We start from the raw sequence: 19568 nt of genomic DNA, 5'->3' as shown, positions 1-19568 counted from the left end.
TCCAGCCATGCTGTTACACTTCAACTTAGCTTTAACAGTCACTACGTCACTGTTGACATACACATCACCAACACCTTCAGTGTTCATAGAGCACCTTCAGGAGTAACCTCTCCTACCGAGGAGTCAGAAGCCCCCTCCCCACTTCCCATTGGGAAAACCAAGGCACAGAAATGTGAAATGGCTTCAATCACCCAAGGGGCCAACAGCAGAGGCAGGGCCCAGCCTTCCACTCCTCAAGCCTCCAGTTCAGCCCAACACAAGGCAACGCTGTTCACAAAATCCCTGTGGCAGCTCAAAGCCAGCTGGTGTCCCCTGTTTAGCATCCCGCAGAAACATTAGTGCAAGGCCTGAAAGCCATCGGCTTGGTACGGCGCTGTGCCCAGGCAAACCTGTCCCACCTTCCACCACACTGCACAGATGTGGCTGTCCCACTGCCGGCGCTCTGGGGTTAGCTCAGGCGTCTGCTGGGCTGGGTGTAAGGATGCAGCAGCCCGCTGGGCTCATCAGTGCTCCCCTCTGCCTCTGAACCCCAACTAATAACACCCCAGATGGAGAGCAAACATGCTGGTAGACACTGCTCAGCACAGAGGCAAACACGGGCTTGCTGTGCTGAATGGATAGGGCATGAATCTTACTTTGCAAACAGATCTTTGCAAATATTTATTTGCAAATAAGGTGTTTTAGAAAACCACCTTATCCTTGTGCTCATAAGTGATCACGATGGGCTCAGCAGGAGCACATGAAAAGGTAATTTCTAGTACATTTCAGGGTGACTTAGAAAATATTGTTTGCTTTGGTTGCCTAATTTAGGACAGTTTCATGTGTGTTCAGATTGGCGTTACTGAAGTAAAAATATAGGCATAATCTTGAATTACTTTATGATGAAAAAGATAACTAAGAGGGACTCTTTGATGGCAAAGTGATGCAGTGCATTAGTCTGATTTCACCCACAGTGACAGAGAAGAGATGAATACCTGCAGTTATTTTTTCCATTTAATCTCAAAATCATTAATTTAGGAAAAACTTTCATTTTCCAGTTGTAAAGTTTTTCCTTGCCTTTAATGAGTCATAACAGTAGGCACATAAGTAGAATATTTTGTGCCTAGCAACCCAAAATATTAAAGCCTTTCTTCTAGTTACCATTGAACAGCTGCATCACCCGTAGTACAAAATGATGAACAGGGTATAGTAAGCCAGTGCAGAGTAATTTCAATTTCCATTCATATTCTAAAATATTGTATTACTTGTCTATGCAAACCATTTTGGGGGGTGTTTTTAATAACATTCCCCTGTCTGCACCAGAAAAGTATTGAAAGTCTGAAACAACCATGTAGGTCCTAAAAATATCTAACACAAAGGAGTTTCCAGCACAGTTTTGGACAGAATGACATAGAATATAAATGTTGCCTTATTTTATTTTATTACACTTTTAGTGTCTTCTAGAGAGCAATGAAATCTTCTTGCAGTTGCCTCAAAATAATAAAAAAAGTATGTGATTCTCAGTAGACACAGTCAAAGTAAATGGAATTGTCACTTTTTCCTCTAACCTTTTATTTCTCTAATTGAATTGTATTGTGCTGGAGTATCATGTGTGCATAACCACACACAAAAAAAAGGTTGCTTCAGAGCTACCCTGCTTCACTCTGATAGAAGCTGCCCACTGGAAGAGGACATCGTGAAAATAACACAGAACAGGGCTTTGTTCGGTACAGATTTTTATGAAGCAAGCTGTGTATCTTAGATTTCCAAGATTTGATTTCTTGGCATTCCTCAAAACAGCGACAGTGGAAAAGTATGGGTGGTCTTAAGATTTGCCATCTATTACTCATTTCAAATTACAAAATTGTTAGTAATGCTCTTCCCGCTCCCACCCACCTTTTTTAACATTGCCAGTTTTCAGTCCATGAGCAAATGAAAAGTAAAAACAAAATGGATGCCACATAGCTGTGTGAGCTTCCTTGAGCTGAGGAGGTGAAAGTCCATGACAGGATATTACATAGGCACCGATAAGAGGCCCCACTGAAGATACTGCTGGTGGTAGACAGTTGTGGCCACATTTCTGGTGAGTTGTGGCCACATCTGACCAGAGTCCCTGTCCTCAGGAACAGAGCTACATGGTGATGATCTCAATCCATCACATGAGTCTCCAGTGGCAGAGGGCAGCAAAGACACCAGGGGGTAATGGTCTGAAGGGGAATGTTAGAACAGAGAGATTGGGATGATTTGCTGTGACTTCACATAAGCCAAACTCAATAGGGTAAAGGGGAGAATAAAGATGAGCTGCAGATCATTGGGAAACTGTGTAAAACATATTAACAAATAACTGAGATGTGAGCCTGTGGGGTTCCTTGGATAATTTCTCTTCACATCTCTCAAGTTTTGTTTTTTTGTTGGGTTTTTTTTTTCAATTATTTTTGTTTTGGAAAAAAAAAAATCCTTAGTGTAAACTTATCCAGTAGACTGAAACTCATCTTATTTGCGTGTGGAATACGGGAGTAGCTTTGTTTGCATTATAGTCCCCCCAAAAAAGAAACATTCACCTCTGCTTTCATTGTAAGTGGCATGTCAACATTTATCTGTGTAAAGCAAACTGTGATCTATCTACAGAGAGAAAGAAGGGAGTTATCAAATATCTCCTATATATATGCACAGTCATATACACACACACCCCCACACTCCTCCCCATTAATTGTTATTTTTAAAAGAGCAATTCAGATGGTGTACTAGAAGAAACACTAGTTTATTAAAGAAAAAAAGATCTATCAATTAGGTATTTCTTCAAGGGCCCTATAATGAAATAAATACATAAATAACACATCATTCATTATTTTATTTTAGTGTACAAGTGTGAGGTCGGCTGCTACTCTTTCTCTTCTTTGGAATGTGGTTGTTATTGCATTTTGTGATTCTTTGCAGAGCTGATGTACACAGTTGAGCTTGCTGGTGGGCTTGGTGCTATTCTGCTGCTGCTTGTTTGTTTAGTGACTATCTACAAGTGTTACAAGATAGAGATTATGCTCTTCTACAGGAATCATTTTGGAGCTGAAGAACTAGATGGAGGTAAGGCATCTTCTTGGTATGTTTTCTACTTTCAAAGTATGCCTGTCTTGTTTTTTCTCCTCACTAAGGCCCAAATTTTATTTCAGTTCAAGATGCATTTACAACTGCAATTTTTATTTCTCACTGCATTAGGCACTGACTTGGATATGCATTCCTCATGCAGCACACTAGCAACGGTGATTGCTGAGCTGATGTACATGCTGGTCTCTGGAGCTCCAGAAGACACCCATGCCTTTTAGATTTTTATTCCCGACATTGAATGTAAATTACCAACATTGGTGCATTAAAAGTTTTCACTTTCTGTCAGTACTGAAAGCCAGCTTCACTTCTTATAAGCTAGGGAGTATCTTCCCTAATTGTATTCGCCAAGTAGGTAGAGGTTGAAGTGAATCTCAATTTACTGCCTGTTTAAACTGATCAGTTTCAATAAACTGTACCAAGTGTTTGGGAATGCACCTAGCAGTTCATTTTCTTGAGTTCATTTACTTAATCACTGAGAAAGCAGCTAATGGTCATTAAAGTTGTTCTGTGATTCAAGGACACCTAGCCTAAACAAAAGTAATCCTCAATGTATGTACCAGCTTGTGTCAAATGTATACTTGCATTTTGTTTTCTTCTCTTTTTAAGCACTGCAGAAAAGGTCGTCTTTGCCTCTAGCCCTGCTAATCAAAACTGCTGTTGAACAGTGAACTGCGTAGAGCTGCAGGCTCTGATTAATTAGGTTTGGTTTCTTGGGTCAGAGTTTCTGATGTTTTGTGCTACCACTATGTCTTTGGTGACAGGACCTTCTTTTTTACTGAAATACTAATAGAAGTCATTTTACAGTTCAAGGTAATAGCCTGTGGGCAGAAGCCACTATGACATATTAAAATAAATGTGTACTGATAAAAAAGCACTGGCCGAAACTGTCACCGGTATGGGAGAAGAGTGGCAGCAGAATTAGAGGTCCTTATATAAGGGAAAGAATTCCATAATAAGATCACTAGGGAATGACCCACTTCTGCCTCCCAACTAAAAATGCACAAGGATTCAAAATAGAAAATGCTCAGAACAACAAGTCCAAGAACATTAGAACATTTTGTATCCTTCTACTGGATTTACAAAAAGGATGCATTAATATAGCAGCTCAGTGGGGGAAAAAAATCAGATTATTATTCTTGTTTTACAGAGGAGGAAACTGAGGCCCAGAGGGACTCTGACTCATGGAGGATTTTGGCAGACACCTTTTTTTTTAGGTGTCAAAAGCTGCACCCAGTTTAAATGGGCATGTTTACTTGCATAAATTGTGTGAATTTAATAATAGTCATATTACATTAGGCAGAAATAGTTTGATTAATAATTGTTTAAATAGATGCAATTTAATGTTTTTGGTCACAGATCAGTAATTCGTACCTTTACAGCTGTCATTTATTGTTATCTCAAATCATTGCAATTCGTTTGCAAACTTACTCTACCAGGTGTTCCACACTTGACTCTCTCCCCTCCCATCCCAAACATTGGTCACCTAGGAACAACAATACTTTAATCACACATTTTAAACAACAAAAAAGTGACCTCTAAAGGATACTGTTGTGGGATTCAAAAGGAGGAAAACCAATATCCATTCAGTTTATCCTTCTGAGCAAGGATCATTGTTAAAGAAGTGAAGCATGGATGCTCCTTAGATGATCAGTGAAAACACTGATAGCTTGAGTGCATAACTGCAGAAATATAAGAAGAAAAACACTACTTTCAGATTCCTAATGGAAACCTTTAACTTCTACTATATATATTTAACTTCTATACTATATTCAGTATACTAGCAACATGGATAAAAACCATTGTACTAATGAAGTTACTGCAGCTGAACTTATTACTCTGTCTCTTTCACTTACACACTTGCAAAAGCAAGAAAACAGAAAGAAAATGACCCACGGAAGACCAAGCCAAGGCTTGCGCAGAAATAAATTGCAGTCACACATTCAGATTCTTCCCTTTGGCTTAGTTTGTTACTGACAGACACAAAATGCTGAACTCTAAATCTTCTTCTAACCACATCTCCTGCAGTGCAACAGCAGAGCACCCACGTGCTATTCATAATTTATACCATGTTCTGTCATACTTCGGGACAGCATGTAGATAAGCAAACATCAAAATATCACAGGCTTTTTTTGTATGCTATATTGTACCCAGAGAGGATTTGAAACACTTTAAAAGTGAGGTCCAATTAAAATTTTCAGTTGAAAATCTCTTTTAAAATGCAATGCTTCATTTCTTCCCTGATCAGAGCACAAGCCCTTCAAGATGTCAAATCTCATCACAATTCCTTTTTCCTATTCAAGCCTTAAACACATCAGTTTTTCTCAGGCTAACATATGCATTTCTGTGGGAGGCACGGGTAAATTGTGAGAAATATATGAAAACAAAGTGTTTAACCCTTACAGCTAATGCAACTTAATTTATTACTTTCTGTAGGGGTACTGCAGATTAAGCAAGCGGTCACAGCTGCTGATTCCTCATTTTTCTAACTTGCAGCTTTGAATTTCCCATCTTCTCTCTCATCCTGGGGACTAGACTCTCCTTCTGTTTTTTCTTTGCTCCTGCAAACACTTTAGCTCTGTGTTGCTTTTATTGTTTCCTGGGAACGGGCATTGAAGCCCCCTTTTTCATTTTCATGGTTAGTTCCCTGCCCTGCCTACTAAATTGGAGTATAATAAAATCCAGCTCACATTTCACCATTTTTCCTCCTGCTCTGTGCCCATGCTTTGCAGCCACCTGGGAGCTCACTCCACATCAGGGGACTGCGTGATGGACACCGTGTTGTGTCCTTCGGTGTGGAGCAACGCAAAATGCCAGTGTTTAGTCAGGGAACCTCACCATGAATGTCTGACAGATCCCCCTGGGATCTGGAGCACAGGGGCAAGAAAAGCACTCTGACCCTTGGCAAAGCAGTAGCTTTCTCATCTGTAGGTGTTTGGCATGACCTCATGTCTCAGAGATATAACGCACCCCTCCCAGTTTGGTGGTTAGAAACTCCCAAATCTGTGTAAGTGGAGAATTTCAGTTCAAGATCTCTCCATGTACATGATGAAGATGATACCTTGAAGTGGTATGCAAACAAAGAAATGTCCGGTTTTATTCTGAAAACACCAAAATTTTCAGAAATAAATACTTCACTGGGAACTTCTGAGGACTGATCATTGTTAAATGTCAACCAACCTTTTTAGGTTTGCAGCTCTGAACTTAAAAGCTTCCTTTAAAAAGCCTTGTCCATAAAGTGCACTTTAAGGACTAAAACATTATTAGTGAAATCCACTTTTAGAAGTTAAGGTTTCTTCTATTTTGCTGTACATTAAGCTCCAACACAAGAGTTTTTATATCACCTTCATCCTCTGAGGAGTGTTTTAGCAGTTACTGTTTATGTATTTTTATTTTCCAAGGATATTCTCTTGCTGCCTTTCCCAGTTTTTAAATAAGTTGGTGAACAAACCAAGTATCATACTTTAACTAACAAAGACGAGTAAAAATACAAGTAAACATTGTCAAGTACCTGAGATAACACATGCCCCGACTTCTTCCTACCTTGCACCTTGAAAGGTTATTTGTATCAGATGAGATATTACCACTGTATAGAAATCTGCTCTTTGCCTACATACTACCTGACTTCCAGGCCCCCTAAAATCTAAGGAAATTTTCCCAGGATTTTACCTAGGACAATTGTCTCCTTTGTGAGACAGGTCCTTCACATCAGCAGGCACAGCAAGGGTAGAGAGGGAAGTCAGATGGCTTCTCCAAGCAGCACCATTTATGATGCCACCCTAAAATGGCCAGGAGGCTCTAAGTCACCAAAACAGCTATTTTCAACTCTTTCTTGCCATTTCAAGACCTGGCAGTTTTCAGTGGATGTGCAGATGTCTGTATGGCAGCTTTAAGGTATACTAAGGATAAATCCAGAAGTCTGTGGATGACAGGCTAAAACTCATTGGACATGGTCAGATAGGCAAAATTACTAAAAATCATGAACTTACATATGTGTTTACATTCCAGATTCCAGTTTCAGAGAAAAGAGCACGTGGTATAGTTAGCAGTAGAAACAGTCTGTAGGCACCAGCCGCTACCATTACCTGGGTACATTAGTAACCATTTAAATTGGTGAAAGTTTTTGTGTGAAGGAATTAAAAATCAAGGGGAGACCAGTAACATAAAAAAGGAGAAAAAGCTAGGATTAAAAGGGTAGCATTAAAATTGATAAGAATAAAAAAGTATCAACTAAAGAGAAAGTCTGAACAAATATGCTGTAAATAGTTTTCTAATGAAATTTACATAAATATGCTTTCTCACAGCTAGGCTGACAAGAAGGCAAGCCTTAGGCTCAAGAACAAAAAAAAACAACCCTGTAGGCAGCTGATAACTAGAAAGTGAGAGCTTTGCTTAGTAGCTGGTATGATGACCTTCACAATGACCATTGGTGCTTGTAGGTCCCATCAGCTGTTTCTACAATGTGGGACAAAAGGTCTGCATGGTGTCCTTCATCTTATTCTCAGCTTTCCTTGCCAAGGAAACGTTGGTGAACTGAGGGAAGAACCAGTCTCTGTGCAGCTGGGGTGCAGGCAGGTCAGGCACCTTCTTCAGCACCTACCTCCCCCCCCAACATTGCTGAAATAAAACAAAGTGCTCCTAACGTGATTAAAATGTGTCACTGCTGAGCTCTCTAAATTCAGGAAATCTTGTTTGGATTTGGTAGATGACATCTATAGTGGCAGTTTCTTGGCTGTGCTGGCTGCACTTTCTTAAGAGATGAGTTTCTACTGCTTGCTGAGGGGAAGCAAATCAATGCTCAGATTAGGAGATTGATGAAACAGTTTCTGCCTTGAAGTCTCTGTTGCACCTGGGAGCCCTTAGGTAATCATGATTTTTGTCCTCACTATTAGTTAGCTGCAAAACACTAGCAGAGTTCATGGACAGACCTATGGGATTGCCCAGATAATATCTTATTAACTCTACAAGAGCAAGTAGTGTATACCTCTTAGTGGTTTCCTGAGTTTCATCCCAGTAAACCTCTTACACATCAAGGAAAGGCAACACTTAGAGTTTCTTTGTGTTTCAGTGTGACATAGTTGCTAACTTTCAAATATAACTTTTACTAATGGTTTAGGCACTGCCAAAGTACTTGTGTTAATGATTATGCTATGGAGGTATAGCTAGACTGAAATTACTGCTGAAGTTAGTGACTTTGCAATTACAGAATCTTCCCTGGGGACCCATAGAATAAATTTGCAATAGCAGCCTCACCACTGCATATGTATTCTTATTGGCTATTGGCAAACCATGGCAATAAGAAATCCTGCTCTATGAATACAAATTTCAAATTCTATCAAAATCACCTTTAGGAAAATGCAGCTTTCATCTTTCTAAATATTACTGGTTACAAAAAGGGATTTTCCTCTTATTTAATTACAATTTTATTGTTGGGGAATTGCTTCTCTTAACTTTTCTTGTTTATGCTATTTATTTACATCTGAATTGCAATTCAAACAATAAAATCTCAATTTATATCTCCACTGAATATGGGATTTTCTAGATTCTGTCCTTGAAACTTACTAATTCAAAATAAAAATCCTGCCTTTTTTCTCTCTTCCTATTTTATAGCATCTAGAGTACAAGTGTAATATATATATTAAAAAATGAAATAACACTATAACCACTATAACATCTTTAGATTCCAAACTAAACGATTGTTGTAGGTTAGAAAGTCCAGATGTAAAGTAGAAAAAAAAAACCTACCATATATAAAACAATGAAGAATGAGATATCTCCTGTTCCTCAACCAACAGCTCTGCCAAATTGTTCTAAGCTTTGAAGTTTTTTTTGAAGCACATTGCAGGTTTCCAAGGTAGGTGAGATGAACATATCATAATGGCATCTGATTTCAAGAATCCTAGATTGAAAATCAGTTTTCAAGCCATTTCTCCCTTGAGTGTTGCTTATAGTTATAATTATTTACTTATTTTTTAGCTGCTTTTGTCTAGATCAATGCCATCTTTCATCTACTTTTCAAAATACTTAACCCAATGATAAGATACAAGTACTATCACCGAGTTCAACAGAACTAAGGAATATACATAAAATTAAGCATTTATTTTATAAAAGTAAGTAGTTGCTTTGTTGAATTAGGACCATCATGAGAACATCACTTCTTGACACTTTTTATTTAAGAAATTTCTTTAGTATAAAAAATATATATACTCTTTCATTTTCAGGGTTCACATGACACTCTTTATTAGTGCCTCTTCTTACTTTCTCCTTTTTTAAATAGTAGCTAGTTTCTTCCAGTCTTTTATACATAACTGCTATGCCATGCTATGTTTTCAGCTAGGTAGTCACCATTCAGACTTTCAATATCTACTAATAATACATTTTTTCTTAGTTTTGTGTTTGACCTGCAAATAATTCAGAGCAATCGAGAAGAATTTCTATCACCATCTTTTAACTTTCATAATTCTTTAATATTAATATTCTGAAACTCTTATAAGGACTTCTGACTTTTTGTATCTGTCAAGAGCAACTTCTAAGATTAATGCTTCATCAGTTTTTATATTCAAAGTAGAATGTCTTCAGTAGTAGTAATAAATTTAAACTTCCATGTTAATGAGAATGAGAAACATTTGAGGCGTACTCTTCATTTAGTTAGCAATCCAAAAGCAGACTTAGTATGAGAGAAAAAATTAATTTTAATAATGGGTTATTCAGTTTAAATAAGTAATATTCTATCTTATGTATCTATTAATGACAAATGTTAGCTGTAATTATAGAAAATTAACAAAAATATAGCTTACAGAGAGAATTTATTTTAATCTCGAAATCATGCCATTGTATTATTTTTTGGCTGAATTTTTATCTGCTGGGAACCACTTCCAGTTTTCAAGAAATGTCAAATGCAACATCGATATCTTGGGGGTTTCATAAATATTTTTTTTTAATCAACTTTAAATTGGTATTTCTTGTATTTTTGCACAGTCTTTAGACTTCCAAAAATTAATATGGCTTAATGGGGAAAAAGAAAAAAAAAAAGGAAAAAAAAAAAGGGAAAACAAATGTATATCCATTGTTTTAATATTTTTATAAATGTGCCTACTATGGGCAAATGACTTTCTTTTTTTCATCTATGCTGTGCTGAGAATACTCCAGAACCTATTTGGAATTGATTACATTTCTTTAACCTCTTTCCCAGTGTTGCATTACAAAACCTCCCTCTAATTCACCATTACCCACCCTGCACAAGGATATGAACTATCATTAGGAATGCTGCACTTAAAAAATACTTTGCCATGGAAAAAGCTAGTGTTGGTAGTTCTTAATTTTTATTAACAATAAAAAGGGCTTGACATTTAAAAATAAAAGAAAATGTTACAGTGAGCTTCATAAGCAACAGTAAATAGTGTGAGAAAAAGTATAAGCATTTTGAAAGACTTAGGATTTGAGTATTTAACTCAACTAAGCATTTAAATTACATTTTTCATTACATTAAGGATGATGAATGCTATTACAATGTGTACATTAAATGTGGCCCCACAAATAATGAAACAAATGCCATTATAATTTTGAAGCAACGACAGTCTGAGAAGTTTTGAAAATCTAGTACTTTACAACCTTTCCTGAACACAGCATGTTTTTTAATGAGGAAAGCCTCCTGCATTGACTCGACTCTAACTCCTTGCAGCACTGGGATGATCCAGTCCATCATTTCTAAGAACCCTACTTGAAATCCTAAAACTCCAAGTTAAATCAGCAAGCCCATATCTCCTGGACTCCAGTAACAAGTATCTGAGTCTTTACTAGGCTCTGGCAAAGGAGGGGAATCAGCTGTTCCCTGTTGGAGGAAAAACTGCCTTCAAACCAGGACATCTAGAAATGGAAGATCTGCTCAAGCTAGACGTGTTGCTGGCTACACCTAGATGCAGAGCAGCCTGCACATGGTCAGCTGCCTTCAGTACACTGAATGTTTCTGAAGCCACTACTAATTATTCCAGAGGATTTCAGGATGCACAGAGGTGTGGGTTGACCCTGATGTCTAGGTCTTACAGCCTCATTAAAATAAGATTCACTATGAAATACGATATTGTCGGATTTCTCTTTGTTTTCATCTATTAATCTGTCTTGTGTTAAAGTGTATCGTAGAATCGTAGAATGGTTAGAGTTGGAAGGGACCTTAAAGATCATCCAGTTCCAACACTCCTGCCATGGGCAGGGACACCTCCCACTAGACCAGGTTGCTCAAAAGCCCCATCCAGCCTGGCCTTAAACACTTCCAGGGATGGGGCATCCACAACTTCCCTGGGCAACCTGTTCCAGTGCCTCACCACCCTCACAGTAAAGAACTTCTTTCTGATATCTAATCTAAATCTCCCCTCTTCCAACTTAAAACCATTACCCCTTGTCCTGTCACTACACTTCCTGACAAAGAATCCCTCTCCGGCTCTCCTGTAGGCTCCCTTTAGATATTGGAAGGCTGCTATAAGGTCTCCCCGGAGCCTTCTCTTCTCCAGGCTGAACAACCCCAGCTCTGTCAGCCTGTTGTCATAGAAGAGGTGCTCCATCCCTCTGATCATCTTTGTGGCCCTCTGCTGGACCTGTTCCAACAGATCCATGTCCTTCCTGTGTTGGGGACTCCAAAGCTGGACACAGTACTCCAGGTGGGGTCTCATGAGCGCAGAGTAGAGGGGTAGAATCACCTCCCGCGACCTGCTGGCCACACTTCTCTTGATGCAGCCCAGGATGAGGTTGGCTTTCTGGGCTGCCAGTGCACACATTTTCATCATGCCAGATGAAAATCAGTTTGTCATCTTCTTGAAAATGGCTGATAAGAAAAAAAATAACTCTATGAAGTTTTTTTTTAAGTTTTAATTTTTCATCATTTTTTTTTTCTGTCCCCCATTAACATAAATATCTGCAAAGTTTAAGGTTTAATAAACCCTCAAAGGCCCAAACAGCTGGCTTCCTGGGGTGCAACATGGAAAAATGCAACATTAGAAAACATATACATCTATAACACAAATTCAAAGTTGAATTTCTTTGCTGGTCCCTGTAGAAGAGGAACTTTTATCTATGTTTCTGTAGGCACTAGCTTACCATTTCTTCATGTGTAACTGTTAAAGGAGCATGCATACAGATGAGTTCTTAGATGTTTGATAGCGATTTACTTACACAAGGATCCATTTGCATGCGACAAAGTAGATGCTTATAGAGTCTGGGTTTCATTTTATGCTTACATTGAGCCTTTAAGTGACTGTTGCTGAGTGCATCCTTGGAATAACAAGCAGCATTTGCAACTTCATCCTCTAAAAGTTTATATCACTTCTGCTGGATTAACACTGTAGAAAGTTACAGTAAGTATGATAACATATTCCACATTTGGATGAGTACCAAAAGGAATGGACAGCATTAAAGAATGCATGATGCAATGATGCAACACATATTTTGGCTAAAATCCTGAGCCACTGAGCGAAGTAATGTTTCCATGTGTTATTAATGAAGCTGGGATTTCACCCTCAGTGTTTACCCCTGAGATCAATTCAGACCTGTGGCTGAGCACAGCTTCATGACCATTACTCAGTGTGTCCTTGCTTTCGACTCCACAGAACGGTTAAAATGGTATGGCAAAGTTTGTTCCTCACAGTCTGTTGTGGCAGTACCAGTGGTTTTAGGCTGACTGAAATGTTTGTGAACTGGATGCATAAAACATTGAGCACAGGCTGCATTTGAGCCCATTGTGATGAAGTAATCCAGCTCTCATGGTTTTCTACAGTACAGCAACAAAGAATTGTTTTTGCATCAAGTCTGGTTGACTTTGGCCATGCAAGGTCTGGTTTAGGTTTTGTTTCAATATTTTCAATTAATGGATACAACAAAACTTCACAGAAATGCAGGCTGTTGAAATGAAGAACTCCATCCTAGTTATGTATTATCTGTAGGCAGCAGAAAGCAACTACAAGCCACATAACTGAAAAGGATTACTTGTCCTTTCACAAAGAATGGGAAGAGGAAACTTATCACACCAAAATGTTTCAAAGTATTGCTGTTGTGTGATATTGTATGTCACACTCAGCTGTGTTCACTAAATTAAAGGACAGCCATTACATAATACAGCTCTGCAACATACCTGGAGGCAATGCAAGATGAACTTATTCTGATATGTCTCTAAAAAAAGAATCCTGAAATGGTTAAGGGAATAAGAGTATTTTCAGGTACAAAAGTATATATAGATAATTGCTTTCAATCTCCATGGGAAAGAAAAGAAGTTTCAGATTAAATGATCAACATCCCTGCCTTTGGTTATTAGCAGGTATTTTTCTTCCTAAGTGTGGGAGGAAACAGGTAGTGAGTAACTATTTTCCAGTTTATTGCTAATGCACAGGAGCCTGACAAAAACAAATCTTTGAAATGGCATAATCTATATCTGAAGCCAAAGTGCAAGCAACAATCAATCACACTTTCATTCCGAGGATTCTTGGATAGAAGACTTAATTGTTTGCTGATGAAGGAAAATAAGGAAATTCTCATTTTAAAGAAAAGCTTAGTTTGCCATCAGCTTTATTTGTTTTGAATTTGGATTTTTGCCCTTTTTTTTCTGACACTGATTAGATCCAGCCAGTATCTGAATTTATTGCATACCCAAATATGTAATTATCATACAACATAATAATATAAGTAGTAATATAAGTCCTTTATGACTTTATTTGTGATTAGGAGCAGATTAGAAATGTTCTGGTGAATTGTTTGGTTTTTTTCCTTGGAAAAGGCAGATGCGCTGACACCAAGTATTTTCATGGGTAAAATACCAGTTCCACTGAATGGTCAAGAAAACACAAAGCTCTGATGGACTTCCTGCATGTTTGCTGGGAATGGGACTCCTGAGTGCCTTGCCCAAAAGAAGGTTTACATGGGAAACAGCCCAAGAACAAAGGGCTTGAGAGCAAAACTGAGAGTCTCCAGGTTCCATGTGACATGGCCAAAAGACTGGCAAGAATCGAATCCCAGCTCCCAGCTGTAAGATCTGGGTGTCTGCAGGCTCCCATCTCTCCCTCTCAGTCCATTGGGAAAGCACATTAAAAAAAATGAATTAAGATCAGAAATGATCTTTAGAATGTAGGCATCAGTCCCACCCATTACAAGCAGGAGTAGGTGGGATCATTTAACTGAGAAGAAACACAGGCAGAGACACTATCCTACTTTCCTGGAAATGGGAGATTTCAACAAATTCTCCCATTTTTCATTACAACTGAATTTCTATATTTTTTTACTATCCATAACAATTAGAGAAAATAGTAAATAATGCCATAGCCCTTTGATCACATCACAGAAAAGATATCTTCTGATGGCTGTGTAGCTGTCTGCCTGCTGTAGTTCTTAAAATGTTTCAGACTTGAAAATGCAACCCTAATAATTTTAATTAACTAAAAGCAGACTAATACATAAATATCATAGAACTGAAACAAAGTCATATGCGATCATCCTCTGTGTATCCCAGGCATTTCACATTTTGCAAATTGTCTCTTCATGTCAGTATGTTAGACCATCAGATAACAAAATTACCACATAAGGTAATTTTGCTGTAAACTGAACTTTTTACTTTTCATCAAAGAAAATTAAAAAAAAAACAACAACTGACAGATGGGGAGTACAATACCTCAGGAAACCCACTGTGCTAATGCATCTAACAGTTTCCCAAACTGGACTATGCATCTTTCTAGATTGGAGTTTCAGTAAATTCACGATTGCCTGAACCCGTCTGTGTAGACATACCCTAGATCCTGGCTATTCTTTGCCCTTCAAATGCTATTAAAACCAGGGAACTAGAGTGGAAAGAAATGTTCCCTACAATACCGGATAACGCAGTTGTAGTCAGTGGAAATGGTGGAGCCTCCATGGTATGAAAAATGTATATATCAAAATAAATGCATTAGTGTGATATTTACATATGCACAAAAACAGTGTAATAGCATGAATAGTTTTCCCTCTAAGTAAGAAACCAGCTTAACAGACAGCACTCTGAGCCTTTAAAAAAGTTTGAATACTGCATTATTTCTTATTATTTAACCCTTTGAGAAATGATACATTCTCATCTTTACTCAAAGACTGTTGCAAAAGAGCAACACTGCTCTCAAGCATGTACTATGGTTATGATCATTACTAAGGTGACAACAAAAAATGCCATTAACATGTCATTATTTTGTCAGTTGTTTTAATTTCCCCCATATATTTCTTGACCTCTCCGTGTGCTGGGTTAACACTGTCCTACTGTAGAAGCAAAAACCCACTATGTAATCTCCCTCTATCTCACGCTTGATCCATTCAGTGTTACTTAAAGGCATTGTTAAAGGCATTAGGTGCTTGTCTGTTGTTAAAGGTCATGGTTTCACGGATACTCAAAAGAAAAATAAAAACAGTGTTGCTCTTTTTCTTATTTTCTCTTTGTTGCTGTGGTTGTTGTTTTGGGGTTTTTTTGGGGTTTTTTTGTGTTTTGTTTTCTGTAGATATAACAATCCAATAGATAATATCACACAAAAAATGGGCAGGGGAGAGAATGAGCACCCCGTCATGTCACAGGTTTGGAAAGTTTGAAAGTAGTAATGGTATAACCAATTTTAATTTTGTCATTTGCAAATGTTACCGGGCATAGTATGCATCCTTCCTCAGAAGGAAGAGTGGACTGTTCAAGATTAGCACCATTTCATTAGTTTCTTTTATACTCTTTGCACCCACCCTACATTTCGCAGGCTTTTCTAAATAATGCTACCAGAGTACAAGAAGGTGTAAAATGAGGAAAGGAGTGGTTCAGTAAATAACTGAAGTCAGCATTGACTGAATATAATGTTACTTATGACACACATTCAAGTACTCAATCAGGTCTCTTTTACAAGCAATTGATATTCTCGATAGCCTGTGCAGAATGTTGTCGAGAGACTTAGAAGGATGTTAACATTTCATTACTCTTCCCATTGATTTTTTTCTGCTTTCTTCACAACAAAAGTCAAAACATGACCTCTTATTCCACTGAATTAGTTCCAGAGCACTTGGCATTATTGACCTCCTAATGAAAATTAATGATGGCTCTTTTGATTCAGTCTTTCAAGTAGGCACACCAAGCACATTTAAGAAACGGGCATATTTATTTCTCATATTGAAATGAAATAACACACTGTTAAGTAATGAAATGTACATTAATGCAACATTAAATTTGCAAATTTAAATGCACAGGATTCAAGAGATTTAAAGTGCATTATCAGGAGCTGATGCTGCAAAGATTTAAGTTGGCAATAATTTCAGACCTGGAAAGCCAATGAGTTTTACAAGTAAAGCTACATATAGGCTTAGAACATTTCAGCCCCAGGCCCTAAATTTACAGTAAAAATATGGCAAGACTGAAATGTTTTACTATGCAACAGAGGCAATTGCACATGAGCTTAGATATTTCCATGCTTTTATTTTCCCTTTCAAAGCTAGAGAAGAATTCAAATTCTTTTCAGCGACTTTTTTCTTTTGTGCTCACAAGCTGACACCCCACAGGTCAGTGGATTTCCTCTTGCATCAATGTTTATGCACAAAATGACTTCATTTTATGAATAGGGATCCCTTCTCTTTTGCATCTGTGTAAATAAGGATTACCTCTACCAGGTGAAACAGGAAAGGTGAATGGATTCATATCTAGAGACTGGGTGAAAGCTTGCCATTTTATCTAAACAATATCCTGTTTCTGAGGAATTCTCCCAGAAATAATTCCTGGGGAATCATCTAGGAAATCTGCAAGAATAATGAATGAACCGACTTACTTTATTCCTCTCTTTCCTTAGACAACAAAGACTACGATGCATATCTATCTTATACCAAAGTGGATCCTGACCAGTGGAATCAAGAAACTGGAGAAGAAGAAAGATTTGCTCTTGAGATCCTACCAGATATGCTTGAAAAGCACTATGGATACAAGTTGTTCATACCAGACAGAGATTTGATTCCCACAGGAAGTAAGTCATGTCTTTATTCTTGGGTGTTTCCTAAATAGCAAATGCAGTGATTGCAATGATTAGTTTAGTATCGTTTCTATACCTACTCCTTCAGAATTTAATTTTTCCTCTGTTATCTTAGAGAATGATGAAGATAAGCCACCAAACATACTTAATATGTATTTTTCAGATAAGAGGACTACTTTTTGGTAATTGTATCAAATAGATTGAAGGTGAGATAGTGCAGAAAGCATGCATAAATAAAGGAAATGAATGAGACTAGAATTTTTACACAGATTTTTTGAGAGCTTGCATATCTAGGAATGAATACAGAGATCTTTGTTTTCTGTTCCTTAGATTTTGCCCGGAAAGATATCCATGATTCTAAGTATTACAGAAATTCAGACAGGAAGGAAAAAGTTGTGTTTGGACTAAGGCAGAGGTTGAGTAATAACATCTACAGCAGAGCAAAGCAGTGAATTCTGTTAGTGTCCACTGCAGATAAATGTATAGTGAAGGTACTAGATCATTCTCAGAGACTGAAAATTAGAATTGATTCCAGATGCTACAAGTAGATCTTTTTTCATTTTTCTTTCATATATTCCAATCTACGTACAGTAATTTTTTGTAAGTTGCTGAAGTTTTCTTCACAACTTCAGTGTAACCATATAGACAGCTACTAAGATCAATATCTTTTACTAAAGATAAGAAAGGATTCTTGGTGTAGGCAAAGCATAATATCAAACAATCACATGGATATTTTTCAAATCTACAGCAAACTAAACATTAATTTGCAGGAGCTGACACTGTTGTTGTGAATGTGTGTGGTGTGGACATGAAAGGAAAAGAAGAATCTAAGCCTACATTACACCTTAGAGTATCATTTGGGTTTCACACTGAGGCCCTGAAACACATAGTTGCTGCTCTGTTGCCTACCTGGTTGACTTTGCCTTTTTAAAGGAAAAAATTATGATGGACACACTTGTTCCAGTAAAGATATAAATATTGATACAAAATCATGGCTCATGAACAAACACTCACAATCAATAGCACATGCAGGGATAGATATTTCGCAGGATCACAGGATGGTTGAGATTGGAAGGGACCTCTGCATGTTATCTTTTCCAATCCCCCTGCTCAAGCAGGGCTACCTAGAGCACGTTGCCCAGGACCATGTCCTGGCCAGCCAACCTGGCACATTCGCAAGTGATGTTTTTGCATATTTCAGTGAGCTCTCCTGGGAGCAGGGATTTGCCTCCGTTGTTTCTTCCCAGTCTATGGGAGCAGAGTGTTTTCTTAGAATGGTTTTTGAGCAATTGTCTTATTTTGTAGCCTACATTGAAGACGTGGCAAGATGTGTAGACCAAAGCAAGCGACTGATCATCGTCATGACTCCAAATTATGTGGTAAGAAGAGGATGGAGCATCTTTGAACTGGAAACAAGGCTTCGAAACATGTTAGTCACGGGTGAAATCAAAGTGATACTGATTGAATGCAGTGAACTACGAGGAGTTATGAACTACCAGGAGGTTGAGGCCCTAAAACATACCATCAAGCTCCTCACTGTCATTAAATGGCACGGACCAAAATGCAACAAGTTGAATTCCAAGTTCTGGAAACGTTTACAGTATGAAATGCCTTTTAAGAGGATTGAACCCATCACACACGAGCAGGTTTTAGATGTCAGTGAGCAGGGGCCCTTTGGGGAACTGCAGACAGTCTCCGCAATTTCCATGGCTGCTGCCACCTCCACTGCTCTTGCCACTGCCCATCCAGACCTGCGCTCCACCTTTCATAACACATATCATTCACAGATGCGCCAGAAACACTATTATCGAAGCTATGAATACGATGTACCTCCTACCGGCACCCTGCCTCTTACCTCAATAGGTAACCAGCATACCTACTGCAACATCCCTATGACACTTATAAACGGGCAGCGGCCACAGACAAAAACTAACAGGGAGCAGAATCCAGAAGAGGCTCACACAAACAGTGCGATACTGCCCCTCTTGCCACGGGAGACAAGTATATCAAGTGTCATTTGGTGACCGAAATGCAAGGGGCCATCAACCCCCTTGAGTAGGAGCTGAGTCTGCAGTCTGGTGCCTGGAACTACATCCTCGACTGCTGCTGTTAAACATGCATTACAATCGATAACATACGAGGAAAAACAGGGTCTTGTACATATGTTTTTTGCAATTTCTTTGTAGCATCAGTCTTCCTGTTTTACCCATGTTTCTTCCCATTCACATTTTCGACTTTGTTTTATATGTCATTGGAGTTTGTATATTTACATTTTTTTAAATGAAGAGACTGCTGTATAGATAGGAAACTTTTTTGCTTCATTAGTATAGTTTTAGACTTTTTGTTTGTTTGTTTTTAACCTCTCTTGGGAATGCTTGGACAAAGCTATGTTGATAGCACCATCCATTTTGTTGGCCTGCCTAGCCTGATTCCTGAAGGCCATGCCTGCTGCAGTTCACCTCTTTTGGAGAATATTTGTTCTTAGAAGGACCCCATCCCTCA

General features: G+C 38.3%; 1 protein-coding gene across 1 annotated transcript in view; it reads left to right on the top strand.

Moving 5' to 3' along the window:
- IL1RAPL1 (interleukin 1 receptor accessory protein like 1) overlaps positions 1–19090 on the top strand; it is a 670379-nt gene extending 651289 nt beyond the window's left edge. Inside the window, exons 8-10 of the mRNA XM_074147306.1 lie at positions 2917–3060; positions 16890–17060; positions 18372–19090. Of these exons, the coding sequence (XP_074003407.1) occupies positions 2917–3060; positions 16890–17060; positions 18372–19090 (1034 nt within the window). The remainder of the gene's footprint in view (positions 1–2916; positions 3061–16889; positions 17061–18371) is intronic.
- The last annotated feature ends 478 nt before the right edge of the window (positions 19091–19568 follow it).

Source organism: Numenius arquata, chromosome 1, assembly GCF_964106895.1.
Source record: "Numenius arquata chromosome 1, bNumArq3.hap1.1, whole genome shotgun sequence".
In the NCBI taxonomy this organism is placed as follows: domain Eukaryota; kingdom Metazoa; phylum Chordata; class Aves; order Charadriiformes; family Scolopacidae; genus Numenius; species Numenius arquata.
This window is presented reverse-complemented; position numbering and strand designations above follow the sequence as displayed.